The sequence below is a fragment of the Hippopotamus amphibius genome, chromosome X (genome assembly GCF_030028045.1).
Source record: "Hippopotamus amphibius kiboko isolate mHipAmp2 chromosome X, mHipAmp2.hap2, whole genome shotgun sequence".
In the NCBI taxonomy this organism is placed as follows: domain Eukaryota; kingdom Metazoa; phylum Chordata; class Mammalia; order Artiodactyla; family Hippopotamidae; genus Hippopotamus; species Hippopotamus amphibius.
In genome coordinates, this window is record NC_080203.1 from 89,154,069 (window position 1) to 89,181,955 (window position 27,887).

A 27,887-nucleotide genomic window follows, 5' to 3' on the forward strand; every position below is an offset into this window, starting at 1 on the left:
CATAATTCCCTGAAGATTAATCCAAGTTGTTGAGTGTATCAAGAGCTTGTTCTTTTTTATTGCTGTGAAATAGATGTATCACAGTTTATTTAACTATTGACCCGTTGAAGGACATCTGGGTTGTTTCTAGTTTAGGGCTATTATAAATAACACTGCTATGAACATTTGTATACAGATTTTTGTGTAAACATAAATTTTCATTTCTCTGGGGTAAATGCCCAAGAATAAAATTGCTAGGACCTCTGGAAATTGCATAATTAGTTTTGAAGAAACAGCCAACCTGTATTGTAGAGTGGCGGTATCACTTTACACTCCTATGGAAAATGTATAAGAACGAGTGATCCAGATTATCCACATCTTTACCAGAATTTGGATTGTCACTATTTTTTGTTTTGGCCAGTCTTATAACTGTGTAGGGCTATCTCCTTGTCATTTTAATTTGCTTTTCTGGTGGCTAACGGTGTGTAATATATTTTTATGTGTGCTTTTTTTTTTTTTTTTTTGCCATTTTATATCCTCTGCAGTGAAATGGCCATTCATATCTTTTGTCCATTTTCCATTTGGTTTATTTTTTAACTTTGTTTAAGAGTTCTTTGTATATTCTAAATACTAATCCTTCTTCAAATATGTGGCTTGCAAATATTTTCTCCAGTCTGTAGCTTGTCTTTTCATCATATTCACATGAGCTTTCCCAGAGGAAAAGTTTTTAATTTTGATGAGCTTCAATTTATCATTTTTTCTTTTATGTATCATGCTTTTGGTGTCAAGCCTAAAAACTCTTTTCATAGCCCTAGATCTCAAAGATTTTCCTACGTATTTGAAATATTTTTATTGTGTTATGTTTTACTTTTAGATCCATAATCTGCCTTTATATAAATGTTTGAAGTTTAGGTCCAGATTCATTTCTTGATCCTATGGAAGTCCAATTGCTCTAGAATCATTTATTGAAAAGGCTATCCTTCCTCCATTGGATTCCTTTTGTACCCTTCTCAAAATTCAATTCAGTGTATTTGCATGGTTCTATTTCTGGACTTTCTATCTATTCCACTCACATGTGTCTATCCCTCAGCAAGTATCACCCTGTCTGGATTACTGTAGTTAAATAGTAAGTCTTAATATAACTCCTACTTTACTCTTAATCAAGACTGTTTTAGTTGTCCTTGGGACTCTGAATTTCCATATAAATTTCAGAATAGGTTCATCTATATCTACAAAACAGCCTTCCTGGGATTTTAATAGGAATCACATTAAATCTATAAATCTGTTTGGAGAGCATTGACCTCTTTTCTAGTAGAATCTTCCAATCCATAAACATGGTAGGTCTCTATTTGTTTAGATCTATTTTAGTGTCATTCATCAGTATGTTATGATTGTCATCATATGGATCCTGCATATGTTTTATCAAGTGTGTAGGTAAGTGTTTCATTTTTGGAGTAATTTTAAATGGTAATATGGGTTTAATTTTGGTTTTCACTAGTCATTTTTAGTGTATAGAGATGCAATTATTTTTTAACCTTGATAAAAATGTTAATTTAAGGTCCTATTTTAAAGTTGGCAGTGAATCTCAGATTTACAGAACAGTTTGCATCCAGCAGTGTTTCGGGTAAAAGAAACATCAATATGGCCAAAATGTTAATTCTTTTCACCTTGGTGTTAATAACAAACCAATATTTGTAATATATAGTGTTTTTTAAGCTCTTTATTGGAATATAATTGCTTTACACTCTTGTACCAGCTTTTGAGGTACAGCAAAATGAATCAACTGTATTTATACATATATCCCCATATCCCCTCCCTCCCGCGACTCCCTCCCGCTCTCCCTGTCCTGGCCCTCTAAGGCATCACCCATCATCGAGTTGATCTCCCTGTAATATACAGTGTTACTGAGCAGGTATAAACACTGGAATTATTTTGTTTTGTTTTTAAAAATCACTATTTAATAAATAATAGCATAGCCCCAAAAGGTACATTCTGAAAAGTTATGAAAATTAGGGGAGAGGAAGCTTCAGTTCCGTTTTTTCATATGTCTCAGTCATCACTCCTTCCTGTTTGTAAAAGTATGATTCTTATTGTAGCTGTAAGTTTGGATTAGTTTTAACATGACAACATATTAACAAATTAATTTTTCCCAGCTTTACTGAAATATGAACGGCATATAACAAATCATTTCTGGTGTAGGCTTTTCAGTTTGCTCAAGATTATGAATCGTAAGTGGAATGAAGCAGCATTTCCAGTTGATAAGTGGATCTACAGGTAATGCGGTGTCTCCCAAATTAAGCTTGTGGTAATCAAACCAATAAACTGCACCGATGAGAAAACTATTGAGAAAATACAGCCAGGAGATGTTCATCTCAATATAGGCTGGAATGTGTACTTTAAGAAAAAGGATGATTACTTGAAGGAGTACAAATGGCAACCAGGTACGAAGAAAACAGATACTAGCTTGGTTAGGAATACTTGTTTAGAGCTCACAGTGTAACTAGCAGAATGAAAGGGAAAAATATAGGATAGTCTCATTCATTTAGGAAGTTATCCTAATAGCCTGTACCAAGGTAATGACTTCTGACCAAGAGATTATAAAAGCCACAGATAAAATCATCACCATGGAAAAATGACAGACTAATTCTGAACACTGAAGTAGAAAGGACATTGAAAAGAATAAACATTCTGTGCCTTCAGGCTTTGGTAGACAGCTGGATCTCCCAAAAGATAAGCAAGTATATAATCAGGTTAACATTTTTTCAATGAACAAGTATTAATTAAACTAGAATGTATCACATAATATTGTGCTACTAAATGCTAGAATTATTAGGTAAAATTGGACAACACTGTTGGATCAAATTTTATAGTGGGGTTTGGCTTTACTCAGGTGTTAGCAAATTATGTACTGTGGGTCTAATTAAGTCTGTTACTTGTTTTAGTTAATAAAGTTTTATTGGCTCACAAAAAAACATAAGCAAGGACTGAAATATAAATTAAAATTACTGTGAAGAAATAAAATCATCTTTGACGCTTGAATGGAAGCTTGGCGGTTTTGGAGAGATTCAGGTAATAATTTGTACAAACTCTCAGGAAAACTGTATAATAGAAAAAGTCATAAGTGAAGGAAATAATTTGAGTAAATAGGCAGGTGTGGTATATAGTAAACCTAATGCCTGAAAGTATAAGACTCCGTGAAGTAAGATATAATGGAAATGTTTACCAAAAATAAACAATGAACGCTAGTGAAATGCAAAAAAAAAAAAAAAGAAAAGAAAACAAAACAAAAACAAAGACAAGCCAAAAAACAAAGCTATAAAATTCTGATACATGTTTTTTTCTTCTCATTCCTAGCTGGAGGATATTTAATAATATGTTCCCAAGTAAAATTAAGAATAGCAAACAGCTAACATCTAGGGGCTGGTCAGTTTGATGGCACTGGCACTGAAAAGAGCAGTCCTCTGAAGAAAAAGTAGTCATGTTTTCAAATTTCAAACAGCCTGCTGAAATACACACAATAAAACACTGCTTCATTTTATTTTCCATCCTCCGCTTTCTCTAGTGGGTCTTTCTGACAATGTTTATGTTTTATTTCAGCTTTACTGCCTTCAATTATCTTACTTTTGATTCCTTGCATTTCATTTTGCTATACCACAATGCCCAGTGAGTAAGTTCCGAGTCACTTGCATAAGTGTGGAGAAAGGCAGTGCATTTCCTCTTAGCTATACTTTTCCCAGCAGGCCAGCTCCACCTGGTTGCATCCCTGTGAATGTGGAGGAATGGCCCTGCAGCCGCCTCTGGACACCACCCCAGACATGGCTGCTTTGGCTAGTGCTGGGCTTCCCAGGTGCTGGGGGCCCGACCAGATGTGGCAGGAGGTCACAGACCCAGCACCAGCAGCCCTGGGCCCCAGGTGGCTGCCCCAGGAAGGGGCAGGAACCCCTCACATCCTCTTGGCTCTGCCCTGCTCACCCTGTGCACTCACCCAGAGCAGAGGCAAATGTGGGGGGCAAGGAGCAGGGCCACTGGAGCCAGCTGCAATCCTGTCCAAGCTCTGAGGGTTCTGAGGACTCTTGAACCAGGAAGTGCAGGCCTAGGCTCCAAGCCACAATTGACTTCTGAGTGCTGATTTTGTATCCACAGATCTGCTTTAACTCAATTTTGGTTTTTGGAGTTTTTGTTTTGGGGGTTTGTGGGGGCTTGGGGCTGTTTTTTGTTTAGGCATTTTTTTTCTCTTTTTGTAGATTTCTTGGTATTTTCTATGTAGACAATGTCATCTGCAGATATGGGCAGTTTTATTTCTTCATTTCCCACCTATATGCTTTTCATTCTTTTTTTCTTATCTTACTTATTTTAGGCACAAGAACTTCCTTTTTTTTTTTTTTTTTGAATAAGACTGAAGAGGTTGGACATCCTTTCTCTGTTCTCAGTCTTAGTGGTAACTATTCAGCCTCTCACTATTAAGTATGAAGTTAGCCGTAGGGTTTTTGTAGATGTTCTTTACCAAGATTATGTAATTCACCACTATTCCTAACTTTCTGAAAATTTGTTATCATGAATTGGTGTTGGATTTTGTCAATAATCTTGTGTGTTCCTAGATGTAATAATATTATTTTTGTTCTTTAGCCTTTGTGTATTACATTAATTGATTTTTTGAATGTTGAAACAACACTGCATACTTGGAAAAGCTCTCACTTGGTCATAATGTATAATTTGTTTCTATACAGTGTTAGACTTGGCTTGGTAATATTTTGTAAAAGATTTTTGTGCTTATGTTCATGAGGGATTTGATACGTAATGGCTTTTTTTGGTATTGTCTTTGCTTGGTTTTGGTGTCAGGTTAATATTGGCCTCATCAAATGGGCTGGGAAGTTTTTCCTCCTTTTAATTTTTTAAAGCTTTTTATTGGAGTATAATTGCTTTACACTGTTGTGCCAGTTTTTGCTGTAAAACAAAGTGAATCAGCTGTATTTATATATAAATCCCCATATCCCTCCCTCCCGCGACTCCTTCCCACCCTTCCTATCCCACATATATACACTACCAAATGTAAAATAGATAGCTAGTGGGAAGCTGCTCCTTTTAAATTTTGAAAGAGATTGTGTGAATTGGTGTTATTTCTTTAACTGATTCATATAATTTTCTTTTTAAATCATCTGGGCCTGAAAAGTTCTTTTTGAAAGATGTTTTTAATTAAAAATTCAAGTTCTTAAAAGAATTCAAGTTCTATAATACTTTTAGTGCTATTCAGATGTCCATTTATTTAACCTTATTTGAGTTTTGACAGTTTTTGGTTTTTGAGGAATTGGTCCTTTTCTTCTAAATCGTTGAGTTTATGAGTGTATAATTGTTCATAGTATTCCCATATTATACATTGTAATAGCTGTCTCTAGAACCATATCCCCTGTTTAACTCCTGGCACTGGTGATTTGTGTCATCTCTCTGGTATTTTTGTCAGTCTTGCTAGAGGGTTGTCAATTTCAGTGATAGTTTTGAAAAAGTAACAATTTCTTTGATATTCACTGTTGTTTTCCTATTTTCAATTTGATTTCCATTCTGGTGTTTATTATTTCCTTTCTTGTGATTTCTTTTGGTTTATTTTTCTCTTTTCTCCTAGTTTCTTAGGATAGAAACATTTACTTGAGGCCTTTTTTCTATTGTGAGCATTTAGTGCTATAAGTTTCCCTGTCTGCACTGCTTCAGCAGCTTCATTTTTATTCTGTTCCACGTACATTTTATTTCCTTTGCGATTACTTATAAATATGTTGTTTCATTTCAATGTATTCAGAGATTTTTCCTGTTGTCTTTTTTTTAAAGAACTTTTATTGAGGTATAATTGACATACAATAAACTGCATGTATTTAAAGTGTAAAATTTGATTTTTTTTCTTATTAGTAATGTATCTATGGTAATCCCAATCTCCCAATTCATCCCACCCCAACACCCCCACTTTCCCTGCTTGGTGTCCATATGTTTGTTGTCTACATCTGTGTCTCTATTTCTGCCTTGCAAACTGGTTGATCTGTACCATTTTTCTAGATTCTGCATATATGCGTTAATATACGATAATTGTTTCTCTCTTTCTGACACACTTCACTCTGTTTGACAGTCTCTAGGTCCATCCATGTCTCTACAAATGTCCCAATTTCATTACCTTTTAAGGCTGAGTAATATTCCATTGTATATATGTACCACACCTTCTTTACCCATTCCTCTGTTGATGGACATTTAGGTTGCTTCCATGACCTGGCTACTGTAAATAGTGCTGCAATGAACGTTGGGTGCATATGTCTTTTTGAATTATGTTTTACTCTGGGTATATTCCCAATAGTGGGATTGCTGGGTCATATGGTAATTCTATTTTTAGTTTTTTAAGGAACCTCCACATTGTTCTCCATAGTGGCTGTGTCAATTTACATTCCCACCAACAGCGCAAGAGGGTTCCCTTTTCTCCACACCCTGCACTTATTGTTTGTAGATTTTCTGATGATGCCCATTCTAACCGGTGTGAGGTGATACCTCACTGTAGTTTTGATTTGCATTTCCCTAATAATTAGTGATGTTGAGCAGCTTTTCATGTGCCTCTTGGCCATCTGTATGTCTTTTTATTTTTAAGAATTTTTATTGAGATACAGTTAACAGACAATAAACAGCATATATTTAGAGTGTACAATTTGGTATCCCAATCTCCCAATTCATTCCCCCCCAACCCTCTCCGCTTTCCCCACTTGGTGTCCATGTGTTTGTTCTCTACACCTGTGTCTCTATTTCTGCCTTGCATTTCCTCTTTCATAGTTGTTAGCATTTGCCTTATGTATTGAGGTGTTCCTATATTGGGGGCATAAATATTTATAATTGTTATCTCCTCTTCTTGGATGAACCCCTTGATCTTTATGTAATGTCCTTTCTTGTCTCTTATAACATTTTTTATTTTAAAGTCTATTTTACCTGATGAGTATCACTACTCCAGCTTTCTTTTGATTTCCATTTGCATGGGATATCTTTTTCCATCCCCTCGCTTTCAGTCTGTATGTGTCCCTAGGTCTGAAGTGGGTCTCTTCGAGACAGCATATATATAGGTCTTGTTTTTGTATCCATTCAGCCAGTCTGTGTCTTTTGGTTGGTACATTTAATCCATTTACATTCAAGGTAATTATCAATATATATGTTCCTAGTACCATTTTCTTAATTGTTTTGTTTTTGTTTTTGTAGGTCCTTTTCTTCTCTTATGTTTCCCACTTAGAGAAGTTCCTTTAGCATTTGTTGTAGGGCTGGTTTGGTGGTGCTGAATTCTCTTAGCGGCTGCTTGTCTGTAAAGCTTTTGATTTCTCCCTCGAATATGAATGAGATCCTTGCTGGGAAGGGTATTCTTGGTTGTAGGTTCTTCTCTTTCATCACTGTAAATATATCGTGCCATTCCCTTCTGGCTTGCAGAGTTTCTGCTGAGAGATCAGCTGTTAACCTTATGGGAGTTCCCTTGTATGTTATTTGTCGTTTTTCCCTTGTTGCTTTTAATAACTTTTCTCTGCCTTTAATTTTTGTCAGTTTGACTACTGTATGTCTTGGTGTGTTTCTCCTTGGGTTTATCCTGCCTGGGACTCTCTGTGCTTCCTGGACTTGGGTAGCTATTTCCTTTCCCATGTTAGGGAAGTTTTCAACTAGAATCTCTTCCAATATTTTCTCGGGTCCTTTCTCTCTCTCTTCTCCTTCTGGTACCCCTATAATGTGAATGTTGGTGCATTTAACATTGTCCCAGAGGTCTCTTAGGCTGTCTTCAGTTCTTTTCATTCTTTTTTCTTTATTCTTTTCTGCATCAGTGATTATCACCATTCTGTCTTCCAGGTCACTTATTCGCCCTTCTGCCTCAGTTAATCTGCTGTTGGTTCCTTCTAGTGTATTTTTTATTTCAGTTATTGTGTTGCATATCTCTGTTTGTTTGCTCTTTAATTCTTCTAGGTCTTTGGTAAACTTTTTGACCTTTGCATCCAGTCTTTTTTCAAAGTTCTGTAAAGGTGCATATCTCCTCTTCCTTTAGTTGTTGTTCTGGGGTTTTATCCTGTCCCTTCATCTGGTACAAAGTCCCCTGCTTTTTCATTTTCTCTATCTTTCTGTGGCTGTGGTTTTCAGTTCCACAAGATGAAATACTGCTGATACTGCTTGATAGTGCTGTCTGCCCTCTTGTCTGTATGTCTTCTTTGGAGAAATGCCTATTTAGATCTTCTGCACATTTTTTGATTGGGTTGTTTTTGGTTTTTGATATTGAGTTGCATGAGCTCTTTGTATATTTTGGAGACTCACCCCTTATCAGTTGTTTCATTTGCAAATATTTTTTCCCACTCTGAGGGTTGTCTTTTCATATGTTTATAGTTTCTTTTGCTGTGCAAAAGCTTTTAAGTTTCATCAGGTCCCATTTGTTTATTTTTTTTTTATTTCCATTACTCTAGGGGGTGGGTCAAAAAAGATCTTGCTGTGATTTATGTCAAAGAGTGTTCTTCCTATGATTTCCTCTAAGAGTTTTATACTGTCTGGCCTTACATTTAGGTCTTTAATCCATTTTGAGTTTATTTTTGTGTATGGTGTTAGGGAGTGTTCTAATTTAATTCTTTTACATGTAGCTGTCCAGTTTTCCCAGCACCACTTATTGAAGAGGCTGTCTTTATTGTATATCCTTGCCTCCTTTGTCATAGATTTCCTGTTGTCTTTGCATTATTGTTATCCCATTTTGTTCCATTATGGTCAGAGGACACACTCTGTATGAATGATATCACTTCTTTTCCACTTGTTGAGGTTTGTTTCATGGCCCAGGATAAAGGCCTAAGTTGGTGAATGTTCCTTGGGAGCTTTAAAAAAATTTATTCCACCCATTATTGAATGGAGTGTTCTATGTATATCAATTATATCATATTTTAGTTGACTGTTTTTTCAGATCTACAATATTCCTTTTGATATTCTATTTATCAATAGTTGTTCTAGCTGTTGCTCAGAGGGTTTTATTGAAGCCTCTAGCTATAATTGTGGATTTGTCTAATTCTCCCTTGATGACTCATCTCTTTTCTACTCTTGGGGAAGCTGTGCAGGTAGACAGCAGGTCTGGATGGTACCAGGGCTAAGGGTCAATTTGCTAGGATAAATTAATTAATGCCTACTTAGCTTCGATAGTGTACAAAGTAAAGCTCCTATACAGCTCTTTCCATTATTTCTTCCAATATTCTTTCTGCCACTTTCTCTTTCTCTTCTCCCTCTGGGATTTCTGTAATGCATGCATTAGTGCTAATGATGGTACCCTATAGTTCTCTTTGTATTTTTTCATTTTACTTCATTATTTTCTCCTTCTGCTAGTCAGAATGGATGATCTCAAGTGCCCGACCTTCAAATGTACTGATTCTTCTGTGATTCTAAATCTGCTACTGAAAACCTCTACTGAATTTTTTAAAAAACACTTTCACCTCTTTTTACTTTTCTTAACGTAGCCACAAAAACATTTAAAATTACCTATGTGGTTCATGTTATATGTTTGTGTGTGTGTGTGGTGTGTTTATTTATTTTTAATGGCAAGTTTAGTTTCACAGCAAAATTAAGAGAGAGGTAGAGAAATTTCTCAACTACTCCCTACCTCTACATGTGCATAGCTTCCCCCATTATCAAAATCCCTCACCAGAGTGGTACGTCTGTTACAGTTGGTGAACTTACATTGACACATCATCAGCACCCAAAGTCCATAGTTTATATGAGGGTTAATTCAGTACTGTGCATTCTATGGGTTGGAAAAAATGTATAAATGACATGTACCCATCATTATAGAACCATATAGAGTGTTTTCACTGCCCTAAAAGTCCTCTGTGCTCCACCTATGCATGCCTCACCACCTGAAACCCTGGCAACTTTTTTATTGTCTGCATAGTTTTGCCTTTTCCAAAATATCATAAAGCTGGAATCTTACAGGTGCTTTTTCAGATTGGTATCTTTTACTTAGTAATATGCATTTAAGTTTCCTCATTGTCTTTTCATGGCTTGATAGTTCATTTCTTTTAAGCACTGAATAATTTTCCATTGTCTGGATGTACCACAGTTTATGTATCCAATATACCTACCGAAGGTTGAACTTGAAGGTCCCCTCCAAGTTTTGACAATCACGAATAAAGCTGCTATGAACATACATGTGCAGGGTTTTTTGTAGACATAAGTTTTCAAATTTCTCGGGTAAATAACCAAGGGGTGTGATTCCTGGATCATAGGTTAAAGTGTGTTTAGTTTTATGAGAGATTGCCCAACTGTCTTCAAAAGTTCACTATACCATTTGTATTCCCACCAGCAATGAATGAAAGTTCCATTGCTTTACGTTCTCACCAGCATTTGTTCTTGTCAGTATTCCAGATTTTGTCCATTGTAATAGGTGTGTAGTGGTATTTCATTGCTTTAGTTGGAAATTTCCAGATAACATATGATGTGGAGCATCTCTTTACATCCTTATTTTCCATCTGTGTATCTTCTGAGGTGAGATGTCTGTGAAGGTCTTTGGCCCATTATTTTGATTGAGTGTTTTGTTTTTTTATTGCTGAGTTTTAAGTGTTCTTTGTATATTTTGGATAACAGTCCTTTATCAGATGTGCTTTTGTAAATATATTCTCTTGGTCTGTGGTTTGTGTTATCATTCATCTTGATAGTGTCTATTGCAGAGAAGATGTTTTAAATTTTAATTAGGTCCAACTTATCAATTCTTTTTTTTAATGGATTGTGCTTTTGGTGTTGTATCTAAAAAGTCACTGCCATACCCAAAGTCTTCTAGACATTTTTTCTTATGTTATCTTCTATGAGTTTTACAGTTTTGCATTTTACATTTGTCTACAATCTATTTTAGTTAATTTTTGTGAAGTAGTGATTTTTTTCATTTGTTATCTGACATTTGACCTCCAGAATTTTATTGGTTCCTTTTCACAATTTCAATCTATTACAATTTTCTATTTTATGAGACATTGTTCTCCTGGTTTCCTTTAATTCTTTATTCATAGTTTGCTTTATCTTTTTGAGCATATTTAAGGCAGGTATTTAAATGTCTTTTCTAGTAATTCCAATATCTGGGCTTCCTCAGGGACAGTTTCCAATAATTATTTATTTTGTAAATGGTACTGTGGACAAAGAATGTCACCTGCCATATCAGTAAGCAAAGGATGTTGCAGCCATCAAGGCATCTGCCACTTCAGGGTGGGGGGGGCACCCTGAAGTTATACCCTGAGGGGATTCAGGATGGAGAAAACAGGGATACTGCCCTTAGATAGTTAAGGTGCATATCAAAGGAATGATTTCAATGAGCCCTGACTCTTGCATCTTCCCATACATAGAAAAGTGCCAAATTCATTAACTTGAGATGTCTGGTTTTTCTTTCCAACTACCTAGTGGTTTTTTTTGTTGTTGTTGTTTTTGTTTGTTTGTTTTGTTTTTTGCTAAAGCTCCTATATATCCTGGCTCCTCCTTTACCTACCTGGAGTAGTCCCTGAGAGCTATCTGAGAGGCTGTCTCCCAGGCTTAAGTCCTCATTATGTCTGTTGAGTAAAACATATTTCCCAACTTTTAGTTTGTGCATTTTTTTCAGTCGATGGTACATAGTTTCTTATTTCTTCTCATGCTTTGAAATTTTTGTTGAAAACTACATTTGAAAAGTTATAAAGAGGCGACTCTGGAAATCGGATTCTCCTCCCTTTCTTGGGTTTGTTGTTGTTCGTACTTTTAGGAACTCTTAAAAATTATTTTGAAAGACTCTATCCTTTAGCATATGTGGTCATTGAATACTCTATTTCATTAGCTTTGTTCATTAGCTTTTCTTAATTCATTTATTTGTTCATTAGCTTTCATTTTATTAGCCAGTGTTTTCACAGAGAATTTCTTAAACGTCTGGCTAAAAATAAAAACTCAGTCTTTTCAGGTAGGCTATGAGTGTACACTTGGGCACAACTTCAATACTTACCTGGGCAGATTACAACTCCATGTTTACCTTCATTTATTGTTTACATACACACACACACACACACACACACACACACAGAGTGCACATACATAAAGGGAGAAGGAGAGAGAGAGATTTAGTATAAGGAAATGAAGAATATAACTTGTAAGACAGGACAGCAGGCTGAAAATTCAGGTCAAAGTTGATTTTACAGTCTTGAGTCTGAAATCTGCAGGAAAGGCCATCAGGTAGGAAACTCAGGCAGGATTTCTATGCGGCAGACTTGAGGAAGAAAAAAAGGCTTCTTCAGGAAAACTCAGACTTTGCCCTTAGAGCTTCACTTTGGATGATGCCCACCCAAATAATGGAGGGTGATCTGCTTCACTTCAAGTCTACTAACTGTAAATATTAATCACATCTAAAAATATCTTCACAGAAACGTCCATACTGGTGTTTGGCCAAACAACTGGGCACCGTAGCCTAGGTATGTTGACCAAAAATTTAACTATCACAATTTGCATGTAAATGTTTTTGAGGAACACTCAGTCCCCAAAGTCACTTCTCTGACCCGAGAGAGATCTGAATTAGGTGAAAAAAAGGCAAGCCCTTTACATTAGACCCTCAGGGAGCCATCAGACATTTCCAAACAATCACAATTCTTTGAGAACAAGGACCTGCTGCTTTCACCAGCACCAGGAAACCACACTGGCAACAAGAGTCGACATCAAACCTGGGAGGTGAGGTGGAACAAAGTAAGTTAAAATGACACAAAGCACTCCTACCAGACTTTAGTCACCTTTTTTTTTTCTTGTTTAAGCATTTGATTCACAGCTGTAAACTTTTGACTATTTTCCAGAGATCTGAAAAGTTGATTTTGACTGTTGATTTTACCAGTGTTTTTGTAGAGGGATGGTCCTTTGGAATTCCCTACTCTGACATTTTTGTTGATGTCACTACTGCCAACGTGTGCTTTAAAGAACTTTTTTTTTAAAAGAACATTTTTAAAAGAAAGCATATCCTCCATAGAATGCAGTATTTTTCACCAGCAGTCAACCACAGTCTGGAAATTTTTACAGTAGTGGACCTACTTATAATCATAGTACTGACTAGAATTAATATGATTCGTTGAGCATTTCACTCTGTGCAATTGATGTGCAAAGTACCTCACATGTGTGATCCTTGATCCACACAGACACTGAGGCAATGTGTTCTATTAACCTAAGAACAAAAGAGGCAGATCATATAGGAACTTTCCCCATTTTATAGAATAGGAAACTGAGTATTGGCCACTGACACAATATCAAAAAGAGAAAATCTAGCAAAGTTAGGTTAGTCACTCAATTTGGGACAGGTCAACTTTTTGACCCTTCAGCTTCTTCACTGTAAAATGGTAACAAGAATATCTACATTCTAGGAAAGTTCTGAAGGTATAGTGGTATAGCACATGTTCGAGTGCCTAGCAGACATGTGCTCAACTAATATTTAGATATTGATATATGATAATGATATGAGGATTAGGGCTGCTATGTTCTCAGCCTGTACTATAAGCCCAGCACTAAATAGCTAATTTCATCAAGTAAACTGCCAAAATGCACTGACTATACAGGAGAAATATCAAGTCATTTCATATTGTCATTCATCAGAATATTGCAATATGGACTTAGCGTCAAAGAAAATTTATGTTTGAAAATTAATATTTAGGCATTGAGATGTAACACATGGCACAAAGAGTTAGAATATTATTCCTTAATTTGGTGAAAAATCTAATCTTTCTGATTCTCAGTTTAAATCCACTGTGAAAAGGCATCAGAATAAATCATTGCAGAAAATTGGACTACCAAAAGCAAGTACTTTGAAAAGACCAATATAATTGATAGGCCTCTATCTAGGCTAGCTAAGGGAAAAAAAGAGGATATAAATTGCTAATACAAGAAATGAAACAGAAGAGATCACTACAGACCCCATAGGCACTGAAAGGGTAACAGCACATAATGAACAACTCTGTGCCCACAAACTTCATAACCCTGACCAATTCCTAAAAAAGACACAATTAGCCAATACTCCTGCAAGAAGAAACAGACAATCTGAATGGGCTTCTATTTATTAAAGGAGTTGAATTAATGATTAATACCTTCCAAAGCAGCAGACAAAGATGGATTGGCTGTTGAATTCTAACAAATATTTAAGGAAGGAATTATACCAGTTCTGTAGAAGCTACTCCAGGAGATACAACTAGGTAGAATACTTCCTAACTCATTCTATGAGGCCAGTGTTGTCCTAATACCAAGCCCAGACAAAAACATTACCAAGCCCAGACAAAAACATTACAAGAGAAAAACAGATTAATATCTTTCATTAACACAAATGCAGAATCCTCAATAAAATATTAGTAAATCAAATGCAATAATTTATAAGAACAGTGTATATATCATGAGCATGTGAGATTTTGAATTCACCAAGAGAAAAGTGACTTATTCCCTACAAGAGAAACTCCATAAGACTGGACTTGTCAGTAGAAACCTTGTAGGTCAGGAGAGAGTGAGAATGATGTATTCAAAATGCTGGAAGAAAAAAATGCCTATCAAGAATACTTTACCATGCAAAGCTGTCCTTCAGAAATAAAGGAGAGATAAAACTTTGGCAGCCAAACAAAAATTGAGGTAATTAACCATCACTAAACCTGTCTTCACACGAAATGTCAAAGGAAGTTCTTCAACCTGAACCAAAATGATTCTAATTAGTAACATGTAAACCTATAAAAGTATAAAACTCACTGGTAAATGTAAGTATGTAGTCAAACTCAAAATACTCCAAAACTGTAATGGTGATGTGCAAATCACATTTAACTCGAGTGTAAAAGTTAAAAGACAGAAGAGTTTAAAATAACTATAGAGGGGGCCAGGAAGATGATGGGGGAGTAAGATGTGGAGATCACCTTCCTCCCCACAAATACAGGAAAAATACATCTACTTGTGGAAAAGCTCCTACAGAACACCTTCCGAATGCTGGCAGGGGACCTCAGACCTCCAAAAAGGCAAGAAAATCCCCACAAAACTGGGTAGCGCAAAAGAAAAAAGGGGGAAAAAAAGATACAAAGGAATCCCAAGGAGATTCCCGTGCCCTTCTGGGAGGGAGCTGTGAAGGTGGAGAAGCGTCCACACACTAGGAAGCCCCCTCACTGGCAGGGATGGATGGGGGAGCTTTGGAGCCCCTGGAGGATAGAGCAACAACAGGTGTGTGGAGGACAGAGTGGAAAGGTTCCCGCATGGAGGATACAAGCAGCAATCCCCAGCCTGAGACGCTGGTCTGGCACCTCCAGCAGCTGGTGGGGGCTGAGCACCAAAGCTTGGGCTTTGGAGAACAGACACTAGGGAGAGAACTGGGGCTGGGTGTGTGAAGACGGCCTGGGGGCAAGTGTGCCACAGCTAGCTGGGAGGGAGTCTGGGGAAAAGCCTGGGCTTGTCAGAGAGGCAGGAGACCTTTGTTTCAGGATGCTCGAGAGGAGCTTGCTGCTCCATGAACTCACAGGCTGCAGAGCAGCACCTGTGCAAGCACCACCATGACCTGATCTGCAGCTGCTAAACTGAAACACAGAGCCTGCTGTGAGAGCCACCAAGGGTCCTGCGTGTAAGACAGGTCATTGGCCACACCCTCCCGGCAGCAGGTACAGCCCATCAACACCAAGAGTCCTGCATTCAGAACCAACTTCCCTGGGAGAACGCATGGCACACCCCAGGCTCATGCTGACGTCTGCTGCTTGCAAGCACTCTCACAAATTTCAATTAGATTGCCATATCCCTCCCTCCCCCCGACCTGAATTTGCAAGGGAGTCCCAATCACCTTCTTTTGCCCTCTCTTACCTGGACTAGGAACCCACTCCTGAGAGCAGCGCACACGCAACAAAGGACCAAAACTAAAACTGATCCCTGGGGAATGTAGGACCAAAGAAGAGAAAGGGAAACAGCTGCAGGAGGAGCAGATTTAATACCCACAATTGGCTTGATAGACCCTGCATCTGTGAATTACCTGAATAGACAAGTGTTTCTACAATAGAGGCTGTAGATTTAGGGGACTGTGGACTGTGGGAAAAAATACACACAGGACTAATACCAGATCACAGTCTGAGCTCTCCACAGTCCTCCCCACAGCAGATGCAGAGACCTCCTAGAAGTAGTGGAGGACTTCCTGGTATGTTTGACTTGTTCTGGGTTTTATGTATTTGTTACTTTAATCTTTACTGTATATATTTATATGTGGGTTTGTTTATTGGTTTGATTACTCCCTTTGTTTTCTCTCTTTCTATTTTCTTTGTTTTCTCCTCTCTTTTCATGTCTTTTTGCAAGTGCAAATGTATACATCTCCTTGTGTTATTTTGACTGCTTAGTGTTGCTTTTATCACCTTGGGGATTTGTTTGTCCTTTCCCTTTCTGCCTTTGTTTTTTTTCTTTTCTCTCCTTCTACCTCCTTTTTCTTCATGCTGTGTGGCTTCCAGGGGATTGGTGCCCTGGCCAGGGTCAGACCTGGACCTCTGAGGCAGCAGAGTTGAGTCTGGGACACTGGACCACCAGAGAACTCCTGACTCCATGGAATATTAATCAGCAAGTGCTCTCCCAGAGGTCTCATTCTCAACACTAAGATCCAACTCCAGCCAATGGCCAGCAAGCTCCAGTGCTGGATACCTCAAGCCAAACAACTAGCAAGATAGGAACATAACCCCACCCGTTAGCAGACAGACTGCCTATAATCATACTAAGCTCACAGACACACCCAAACACACCAACAGATGTGGCCTTGCACATCAGAAGGATAAGATCCGTCTCCACACACAACACAGTCACCAGTCCCCCCACCAAGAAGCCTACACAACCCACTGGACCAACCTCCCTACTGGGGACAGACAACAGAGTTAGGAAGAACTACAACCCTACAGCCTGAGGCAAGAAGACCCCAAACACAGTAAGTTAAACAAAATGAGAAAACAGAGAAAGATACAGCTGATGAAGGAACAAGGTAAAAACCCACAAGGCCAGGCAAATGAAGACGAGATAGCCAGTCTACCTGAAAAAGAATTCAGAATAATGATAGTAAAGATGATCTAAGATTTCAGAAATAGTATAGAGGCACAGATGAAGCAAATGAAAGAAATGTTTAATAAGGAGATAGAACTAAAGAGCAAACAGTGATGAATAATACAATAACTCAAATGAAAAATACTCTAGAAGGAATGCAGAGCAACATAACTTACACAGAAGAATGGATAAGTAACCTGAAAGATAGAATGGTGGAAATAACTCACATGGAGCAGAATAAAGAAAAAAGAACGAAAAGAATTGAGGACAGTCTCAGAGACCTGTGGGACAACATTAAATGTGCCAACATTTTAATTATAAGGGTCCCAGAAGAAGAAGAGAAAAAGAAAGGGTCTGAGAAAATATTTGAAGAGATTAGAGTGGAAAACTTCCCTAACATGGGAAAAGAGATAGTCAATCAAGTTCAGGAAGCACAGAGTCCCATATAGTATAAACCCAAGGAGAAACACACAGAGACACATATTAATCAAACTATCAAAAATTAAATAAAAACAAAAAATAGATAAAGCAGCAAGGGAAAAGCAATGAATGACATACAAGGGAATCCCCATAAGACTAACAGCTGCTCTTTCAGCAGAAACTCTACGGGCCAGAAGGGAGTGGCAGGATATATTTAAAGTGATGAAAGGGAAAAAACTACAACAAAGATTACTCTACCCACCAAGGATCTCATCACTGTCTGGGTGTATAATGTTAATGAATTAACCTCTTTGATCCCCAGTTATCTCATCTATAAACGTGAGTAATAATATTATATTACTCCCTCTATGAAGCTGTTCCTGACCACCTGGATTACATGGTTTTTCTGTGTGTTCCAAGAGTCCCTAGCTCACACCTGCCATGGCTCTCATCACATTTATTCTTCAACTATTTAATTCGTGGCTGTCTGCTTACTAGACTATGAGCTATTCAAACACCATTTCCCTGCCAGAATCATCCCTGTGTCTCCAGATCCTGCCTGACCCAGTGCCTGGAGCCTGATAACCAGCAGATGAGTGGTGCTGAATTTCCCAGACAAAACCTGAGGGATTTCATCACCACTAAAGCTGCCTTACAAGAAATGCTGAAAGGATTTCTTCAAGATGAAACAAAAGAATGCTAATTACTAACATGAAAACATAAGAAAATAAGCTTCACATTGGCAAAAGTGAGCATATAGTCAGATTCATAACAACCTGATATTGTAATATGGTGATGTGTTAGCTAGTTAACTCTAGCATAAAGGTTAAAAATCAAAAGTACCAAAAATAGCTATAGCTTCAACAATTTGTTAATGGATGCACAATAAAAAAGATTAAAACATAAAAAGCATAAAAGGAAAGGGCAGTAAAGTATATAGTTTTTGTATGCAATCAAAGTTAAATTGTTATCAGTGTAAAAGAGACTGTTATATATATATAAGAATATTTATGTAAGCAGTTACAAAAAAGATAGAAAGTAGGGAATCAAAAAATACCACTTTGGAAAATTTATCAATCCACAATGGTAGGCAGCAAAAAAGGAAGAAAAGAACAATCAAGCTATAAAATAGCCAGAAAACAATGAATAGGGTGGCATTAGTAAGTCTTTACTTATCAACAGTGACTCTAAGTGTAAATGGATTAAATCCTCCAATCAAATGGTAAAGTGTGGTTTTATGGATGAAAAAATAGGACCCACCTATTAGTTTCTACTGTACAGCAAAATGAATCAGCTCTTTTTTGGATTTCCTTCCAGTTTAGGTCACCACAGAACATTGAGTAGAGTTCCCTGTGCTATACAGTGGGTTCTCATTACTTATCTATTTTATACATAATAGTGTATATATGTCAATCCCAATCATTAAAAAGAATAGAAAATTTTAACAGCCCAATAAGAGTAAGGAAATTAATGCACTAATCAAAATCTCCCGAAACAGAAAAGCCCATGACCAGATGGTTTCACTGGTGAATTCTACCACACATTTAAAGAAGAATTAATAACCATACTTCTAAAACTCTTCCAAAAAACTTGAGGAAGAAACACTCCCAAACTCATTTAAGGAGGCCAGCATTACTCTGAAACCAAAGCTAGATAAGGACACTACTAGAAAAGAAAACTAGGTGAATATAGATGTAAAAATTCTCCACGAAATATTACCAATCAAATTCAACAGCACAGTTAAAGAATCATTCACCATGATCAAGTGGGATTTATCACTAGGATGCACCAACACTTAGTATCTTTTAATGTTGTGATAATAGCCATTCAGCACCACCAGACCAGCTTTACAACAAATGCTAAAGGAACTTCTCTAGGCAGGAAACACAAGAGGAGTAAAAGACTTACAAAAACAAACCCAAAACAATTAAGAAAATGGGAATAGGAACATAGATATTGATAATTACCTTAAATGTGAATGGATTGTATGCTCCAAACAAGAGACACAGACTGGCTGAATGGATACAAAAGCAAGACCCATATATATGCTGTCTACAAGAGACACACTTCAGAACTAGGGACACAAACCATCTGAGAGTGAGGGGATGGAAAACAATATTGCATGCAAATGGAAATCAAAAGAAAGCTGGGGTAGCAATACTCATATCAGACAAAATAGACATTAAAATAAAGACTATTACAAGAGACAAGGAAGGACACTACATAATGATAAAGGGCTTAATCCAAGAAGATATCACAATTGTAAATATCTATGCACCCTACATAAGGAATAATACATACATAAGGAAAATGCTAACAGCCATAAAAGGGGAAATCAATAGTAATGCAATAATAGTAGGGGACTTTAACACCCCACTCACACCAAAGGACAGATCATCCAAACAGAAATTAAATAAAGAAACACAAGCTCTAAATGAGACATTAGACTAGATGGATTTAATTGGTATTTATAGGACATTCCATCCAAAAACAACAGAATACACTTTTTTCTCAAGTGCACATGGAACATTCTCCAGGATATCACAGCTTGGGTCAAAAATCAAGCCTCAATAAATTTAAGAAAATTGATATCTCATGTGGTTTTGGTTTTCATTTTTGTGATGATTAGTAATAACGCTCAGCACATTTCCATATAGTTGGTGTCCATTTTCATGTTTTTTGGGGGAAAAAGATGTCTGTTTAGATCCTTGGCCCATTTTAGAATCAGACTGTCTTCCTGCTACTGAGTTGTATGAATTCTTTATATATTTTGGCCAGTAACCCCTTATCAGATACACGGTTTGCACGTATTTTCTCCCAATTTGTCCCACCCCCCTTGGTAACCATAAGTTACCTCAGCCATTATTTCTTTAAATAAGCTTTCTACCCCTTCTCCATCTTTCATCATTCTGGGACTCCAATGATGACTTATTTCTTTCTTTTTCTTTTTCTTTTTTAAGAACTTTTATTGAGATACAGTTAACATACAATAAACTGCATATATTTCGAGTGTACAATTTGGTATCCCAATCTCCCAGTTCATAACTTATTTCTTTTGATGGTATTTCATAATTTCCATAGGCTGTCTTCATTCCTTTTCATTCCTTTTTCTTTTTGCTCCTCTGATTGGATAATTTCAGTTGATCTGCCTTCTAGCTCACTGATTCTCTCTTCTGTTTGTTCAAGTGTGCTGTTGAAGTTCTCTATTGGATTCTTCCATTCAATGATTGTATTTAGCTCCCAAATTTCTGTTTGGTTATTTTTTATGTTTTTTATCTCTTTGTTGAACTTCTCATTTTGTTCTTCTACTGTTTCCCTGATGTCAATAAATTGTTTATCTGTGTTCTCTTGTAGCTCTCTGAGCATCTGTAGAATAATTTTTTGAATTCTTGAACACTTCCTTGAGCTCTATTTCTCTGGGGACAGTTATTGGCGGTTTACTGTATTCCTTTGGTAGAGATGTATTTTCCTGATTTCTCATGATTCCTGTAGCCTTGAGTATGTATCTGCACATTTGAAGGAGCAGTCAACTCTTGTAGACTTTATGGACTGACTTCAGTAAGAGAAGCATTTCACCTGTGAATAGAGGCAGACTGTATCATGCTGTGACCTGAGTCTAGTGGTCCAGGGAGCCAAGTATGGGGGTTTATGGTGGCACTGGGTCTGGGAAGCATGATGTCTCTTTAGCTTGGGCCATTGGGGTCCACAGCACTGACAACTAAGTGGTCCTTGGTAAGCATGGTTGGGGGGTACACAGTGGATGCAAGGATTGTTAGGGTCCTTAGTGGCATCTCCAGATTTAGCAGCTGGGGACCAGGGCAGGCAGTGGTGTTGGTCAGAGCCAGTGGTGTGCACACACTCAGCTGCAGAGGCTAGCTGCAGATGCCTGTGCCTGCACACTTTTTCCTTAAGCATGTGTGTTTCATTGGAGGCTGATGATGGGAGTTAGGCTAGGGACATGCAGGTGCACAGCTAGAAAAGCTAGCTATGGGTAGCTGTGGTGTTGCCAGCCAGTGATTGAAGGCAGGGCTTAATCCAGGCCCACAAATAGCTGCAGGCCTGTGGCATTCCTTGTGATCACCTGTGGCTCCAAATCTCCCCATCCCCCTCACCCCAGGCATGTGTACTGCAGTGGAAGCTGATGGCTGATGACTGGAGCCAGGCTGGGAGTGTTCTGGTGCACAGCTGGAAGGGCTAGCTATGGGTAAGTGTAGTAGTGCTGACCAGTGACAGAAGACAGGGTCTGATTTGAGCTCAGAAGCTGTTTCAGAAGCCCTGGCTTTTGGTGTGCCCAGTGTGGCTGCACACTCTTCCTCAGGGTATAAATACTGCAGTGGAGGCATCAGGCTAGTTGCATGTAGATGCACAGCTGGAGGGACTAGCCCCAACCACAATCACAGTGGTGAAAGTCACCCACAGTGCCTAGGCTGGCATTTTGCACTCATATAGATGCAGAGGCTCAAGCAGGCTATGGGTGTGGCTCCAGGGCTCTGCAATAGCAGGTAGCTGGCAACTTATACTTGCATAGCTGCAGGGTCCTAGATGGCTGATGTTATGGTTCCATTCCTGGGCTCTGGCAGGGGTGGGAGGAGGAAAGGAGTGGGAAGGGACTCAGATGGCTGGCATTAGCAAATGCAAATACCTGTGGAGTGAAAGCTGGTGAAATCTACAGGCAATCCATAGCAACTGTGCTGGCTGTTAGTTTCCTCAGTGGTGGAATCTGCGGAATTCGTCTTCAGAGCAGGTCTCTGTGAACTATGATTGCTCCTGCCGTATGTCTGCTAATAATAGCCTCTGCTTTTCTTCATTCTTCTTAGCTAGCTCTACACAACTCAGCTTTGCTGAAAGTTCCCAAAGTGGGAACTTTCTGCAATGCCTCAAGAGGCTGGATAAGTTGCTTGCTCACACCTACTCTTCCTTTCCTAGAGAAAGGAACTCTTTCTAGGTTTAAGTTCCTTCTTGGTGCTAAACAACGCTGGTTTGGGAGATGGGATGATGCAGGTGGAATGAAGTTGTCTTCTTTCTCTGCTTGTGTGGTTCTCCAAAATTCTCAGATTTTTTTGTTCCATTGTGTTGCTAAAATTCCTAGGAGGACTCTAGAGGTTTTCCAGAGCTGTTTTTACTCATGGATAGCCAGTCAATCATTGAACATTTTGGCAGGTGGAGTTGGGGAAGTAGGGTTCGCCTGCATTTCATTTTTCCCCAGAAAATAATAGCTGATTTCTCATCAAAAACCATGGAGGCAAGAAGGCATATTTTTTTTTTCAGCAAAACATTCTCTTATTTTATTTTTATCTCAGCAAATGTTCTCATTTGGCACCTGACTGGCATCAAACCAAAGCCCTCAGGCCGACAGGCATGGGCTGAGACCATCTGCAAGCTTCCCCTGTGTAGGTCTCAATGGCTAAGGCATCAGAGCACCCGTTCATCTCCCTGGTCCCTTAGGGCAGCCTACATGTCTCAGGTGCGCTAACAGTGCTGGCCACCAGGTGGTGGAAAAGTCGTGACATTGCAATCTGCTGGGATAGGTAGCCAAGCAGCGCCTTGAAAGCAAGTTCTTTTCTCAGGCAACAGATCTCCAGATGGGGTTCTGCTCACACTTATTCAACATACTCCTGTCTGCCTGGGCTGGAATGAAGAAAAAGCCATCCTCCCCAGTGCCATTGGGGAGGAGACACAAGCTGGTTTACAGTTTTTAGCACTCAAGCATCTAAGGAAGTCTTGTCTGGGGGGATGGGGCAGTAAGCTCTCAGGTCAGCACTGCTTGCCAGGGGAAACCTTGAGTCCAGCTTTGCAGCCTTTGCACAAGGGGTACTTTCCCAGGATCCATGAAAATACTCAGAGTCCATCAGGACATTTTACTCCTTTGCAGTTTCCAACTGTCAGAGGCGTTCAGGACTGTCTGGCTTTCTTGGGATCCGCTCAAGATCTCAATTCAAGATTAGCTATTCAAAGCATGAGATAAGAGGGAATACATTTTAAGAATCAAGGCTGCTCTCTGTAGCCCTGCTGAAGGAACAATTCCAGGCATGATTGAGAGAGAGAAAGCTGGGCACTGAGCAGGGCACAAGCTGCCGTTGAGACCCAGACCTCTCCCCTGGTGCGGCAGATGCGGGAGCTCAGCCCGGGGTCCGGCAGTCCAGCCTATCCTCTGCGAGGCTAGTTGACCCAGCAGGCGCGGATCATCAGCAGCTGCAGGAGGATGAAGACAGGGGACGTGATCAGGCCGAACCAGAGCTCCCGGGTCTGCTCCACCAGCTTCTGGCACAACAGCATCTCGAAGACGAACTTCAGGCTGAGAACCGTGAGGACCCAGAAGAGGCGGAGCACAGCCAGCCGCTTCTCTCCGTCCTGGAAGAGGCGCACGGAGACGATAGTGGTGAAGTAGGTGCTGAGCCCGTCAGCAGCGAAGGAGGGCAGGAACACGTTCCACCAGGAGAGGCCGGGAGCCAGGCCGTCCACACGCAGGGCCAGCAGCACGGAGAACACCAGCAGGGCCAACATGTGCACGAAGATCTCGAAGGTGGCGAAGCCCAGCCACTGCACCAGCTCCCGGAGCGAGAAAAGCATCGCGCCGGTTGAGCGCGGGCCAGGCCCCGGACAGTCGTCCCACCCGCCGGGCTGCGCCGCCACTCCCCACGGGCCTCGCTGGCGCCTGCCGCCGTTGCCGCCGCGGCGAGCGAGAGGCAGCGAGAGGCAGCGAGAGGCAGCGAGCGGCCCCGCCTGCCCCGGCGCGCCGCCGCTCCCCCGGCCCGGGCCCGGGACCCAGCACTGGCCACCAGCGGACGCCCGCCTCGCTCGGACGCCATGCCCCGCCCGGCGCGGCCCAACAGCCAAGAAGGCATATTTAAAGTGCAAAAAGCAAAAAAATAGTCAACTAAGAATTCTATATCTGACAAAACTAATCATCAAAACTAAAGGAGAAATCAAGACAGCCCCAAACAAACAAAATCAGAAGAATTTGTCACCAGTAGACTTTCCCTACAAGAAATGCAAAAAGGAGTCCTTCAGGCAGAAACAGAAGGATGCTAGATAGCCATACAAAGAAATAAAGAACACTGGTAAAGGTAATTAAATAGGTAAATATAAAATTCAGTATTATTTTATTATTTGTAACTTTTCTTTTTTGCTATATGATTTGAAAGACAAATTCATAAAACAATAAGTCAATACTAGTGGATATACACTGTATAAAGATGTAAGTTATGACAATAACATCATAAAGGGGAAAGGACAGAGGTGTCTAGGAGTATAAGAACAGAGTTTTGCATGCTATTGAAGCTGTTAGTATTAATTCAAACAAAAATGTTATAAATTCAATATGTTACTTGTAATCCCTAGGATAATCGCTAAGAAAATAACTCAAAAATATACAAAAAGGAAAATGAGAAGGGAACCAAAATGGAACACAACAACAAAAACTCAAACACAAATGAAGGTAGTAATGGAGATAATGAGGAAGGAAAAGACATATACGAAAAGTAGCAAAATGGCTGAAGCAAATTATTCCTTATCAATAACAAAACTTTAAACGTAAATAGATCCAAAAATGGGCAGAAGACCTAAATAGACATTTCTCCAAAGAAGACATGCTGATGGCTAACAAACACATGAAAAGATGCTCAACATCACTAATCATCAGAGAAATGCAAGTCAAAGCCACAATGAGGTATCACCTCACACCAGTCAGAATGGCCATCATCACAAAATCTAGAAACAGTAAATGCTGGGGAGGGTGCTGAGAAAAGAGAACCCTCCTGCACTGCTGGTGGGAATGTAAATTGGTACAGCCAGTATGGAAAACAGTATGGAGATTCCTTAAAAAACTAAAAATAGAGCTACCACATGACCCAGTAATCCCACTACTGGGCACATACCCAGAGAAAACCATAATCCAAAAAGAAACATGTACCTCATTGCAGCACTATTTACAATAGCCAGGATATGGAAGCAACCTAAATGCCCATCAACAAATGAATGGATAAAGAAGATGTGGCACATATATACAATGGAATATTACTCAGCCATAAAAAAGAATGAAATTGAGTTATCTGTAGTGAGGTGGATGGACCTAGAGTCTGTCTTACAGAGTGAAATAAGCCAGAGAGAGAAAAACAAATATTGTATGCTAACGCATACATATGGAATCTAAAAAAAAAATGGTACTGGGACTTCCTAGGTTGCGCAGTGGTTAAGAATCCACTTGCCAATGCAGGGGACATGGGTTCAATCCCTGCCCCAGGAAGATACCACATGCCGTGGAGCAACTAAGCCCATGCACCACAACTATTGAGCCTGCACTCTAGAGCCTGTGAGCCACAACTATTGAGCCCATGTACCACAACTACTGAAGCCCACGTGCCTAGAGCCCGTGCTCTGCAACAAGAGAAGCCACTACAATGAGGAGCCCACACATCACAATGAAGAGTTGCCCCTGCTCACCGCAAGTAGAGAAAGCCCATGTGCAGCAACGAAGACCCAACACAGCCAATAAATAAATAAATAAATTTATTTATTTATTTTAAAAAATGGTACTGATGAACCCAGTGGCAGGGCAAGAATAAAGATGCAGATGTAGAGAGTGGACTTCAGGACACGGCAGGGGCAGGGGACGAAGGAGAAGCTGGAATGAAGTGAGAGTAGCATTGACATATATACACTACCAAATATAAAACAGATAGCTAGTGAGAAGCTGCTGCATAACTCAGGGAGATCAACTCGATGATTGGTAATGACTTAGAGGGTTGGGATAGGGAAGGTGGGAAGTAGTTGTGGGAGGGAGGGGCTATGGGGATATATGTATAAATACAGCTGATTCACTTTGTTGTACAGCAAAAACTGGCAAAACAGTGTAAAGCAATTATAATTATACTCCAATAAGGAGCTTAAAATTGTAAATAGAGTAAACTCTCCAATCAAAAGGCATAGATTGGCAGAATGGATGAAAAAATATGATCAAACTATATGCAGCCTACAAGAGTCTCATTTTAATCAAAAGAAACTGGTAGTTGAAAGTAAAATTATAGAAAGAATACTCCATGTAAATAGTAACCAAAAGAGAACTGGGGTAGGTATACAAATATACAAAAATGACTTTAAGTCAAAATGTGTTTCAAGGTACAATGAAGGACATTACATACTGATTAAAGGGTCGATTCACCAAGAAGCTATTATTATAAACATATACACAACTAACAAGAGCATCACAAAATACGTGAAGCAAAAACAGAACAGAAGGAAGAAATAGACAATTCTACAATAATAGTTCCATACTTCAATATTCCACTGTTAGTAATGGATAGAATAACAACCCATAAACAGAAGATGAATAATAGAGAACTTGCAAAACACTATAAACCAACTAGAACTAATAACATATACAGAATGCTTTGCTGGCAATAGCAGAATACATATTTTTCTCAAGTGCACATGGATCATTCTCTAGGATACACCATAAATTGAGCCCCAAGTCTCAGTTAATTTAAAAAGAATAAAGTCATACAAAATATCTTTTGTGGTGACAATGGAATGAAACTGAAAATCAATAACAAGTGAAACCAGAAAATTCACAAATACGTGGAAATGGAACAACACACTATTAAACAATCAGCAGGTCAAAGAATACGTCACAAGGGAAATTAGAAAATACTTAGAAATGGATTAAAATGAAAATACAACCTATCAAAACATATGTGACGCAGCAAGGCAGTGCTCAAACAGAAATTTATAGTTATAAAAACATTTTTAAAAAGAAAAAAATGTATCAAACCAATAACCTAACTTTACACCTTAAGGAAATAGGAAGGAAATAGGAAATTAAAATAGCAAACTAAATCCAAAGTTAGCAGAAGGAAGGAAATAATAAAAATTAGTTATAATATTATAAATCAAGTATACTTCAGTTAAGTAATTAATTAAATTTTTTAAATGATGTTGGCAAGTTGATGAGAGGACACTCACATACTCTTATGTACCATAATTGGGGATGTAAAGCATATGTATAGCAAAAATTGACAGTATCAAAAAATTAAATGTCTATATATCCTTTGACCCAGAAATTTTTTTTAGGATGCTACCATATAAAAAATGTTCTCACACAAGCCCAAAGATTTATTGCTACATTATTTATAATGGAGGGGGGAAATCCCTGGAAGTAACATAAATTTCCATTAATAGGTGAGTGTTTAAATAAATTATGGTAACATTCAGATTCTGGAATAGTATGACTCCAGGAAAAAGAAAGAATTTATATGGAAAGAACTACATGGCATATTGGCATGTGGTCAAATGAAAAAAAAAAGAGGAAATTGTAGATCAGTATATAGAGTATGTTTCCATTTATGTTAATATAATATTAATGATGATAATCTGCTCCACAGATGAAATTGACTGGTTGTGACATAGTCCTGCTGCCCTACGATTGAGAAGGAAAGGAGATAAAGATAGTGAGGAGAAGAAAATTACAAAGGGATAAGGAG

General features: G+C 38.8%; 1 protein-coding gene and 1 pseudogene across 1 annotated transcript; both read right to left on the minus strand.

Moving 5' to 3' along the window:
* Positions 1-1,881: 1,881 nt before the first annotated feature.
* Positions 1,882-6,657, minus strand: LOC130841617 (probable G-protein coupled receptor 160; annotated as a pseudogene).
* Positions 6,658-22,664: 16,007 nt separating this feature from the next.
* LOC130841619 (transmembrane protein 203-like) lies at positions 22,665-23,979 on the minus strand. Its single transcript, XM_057717747.1, has one exon. The coding sequence runs from the start codon at positions 23,977-23,979 to the stop codon at positions 23,569-23,571; it is 411 nt and encodes a 136-aa protein (XP_057573730.1). The 3' UTR covers positions 22,665-23,568.
* Between the last annotated feature and the right edge of the window lie 3,908 nt (positions 23,980-27,887).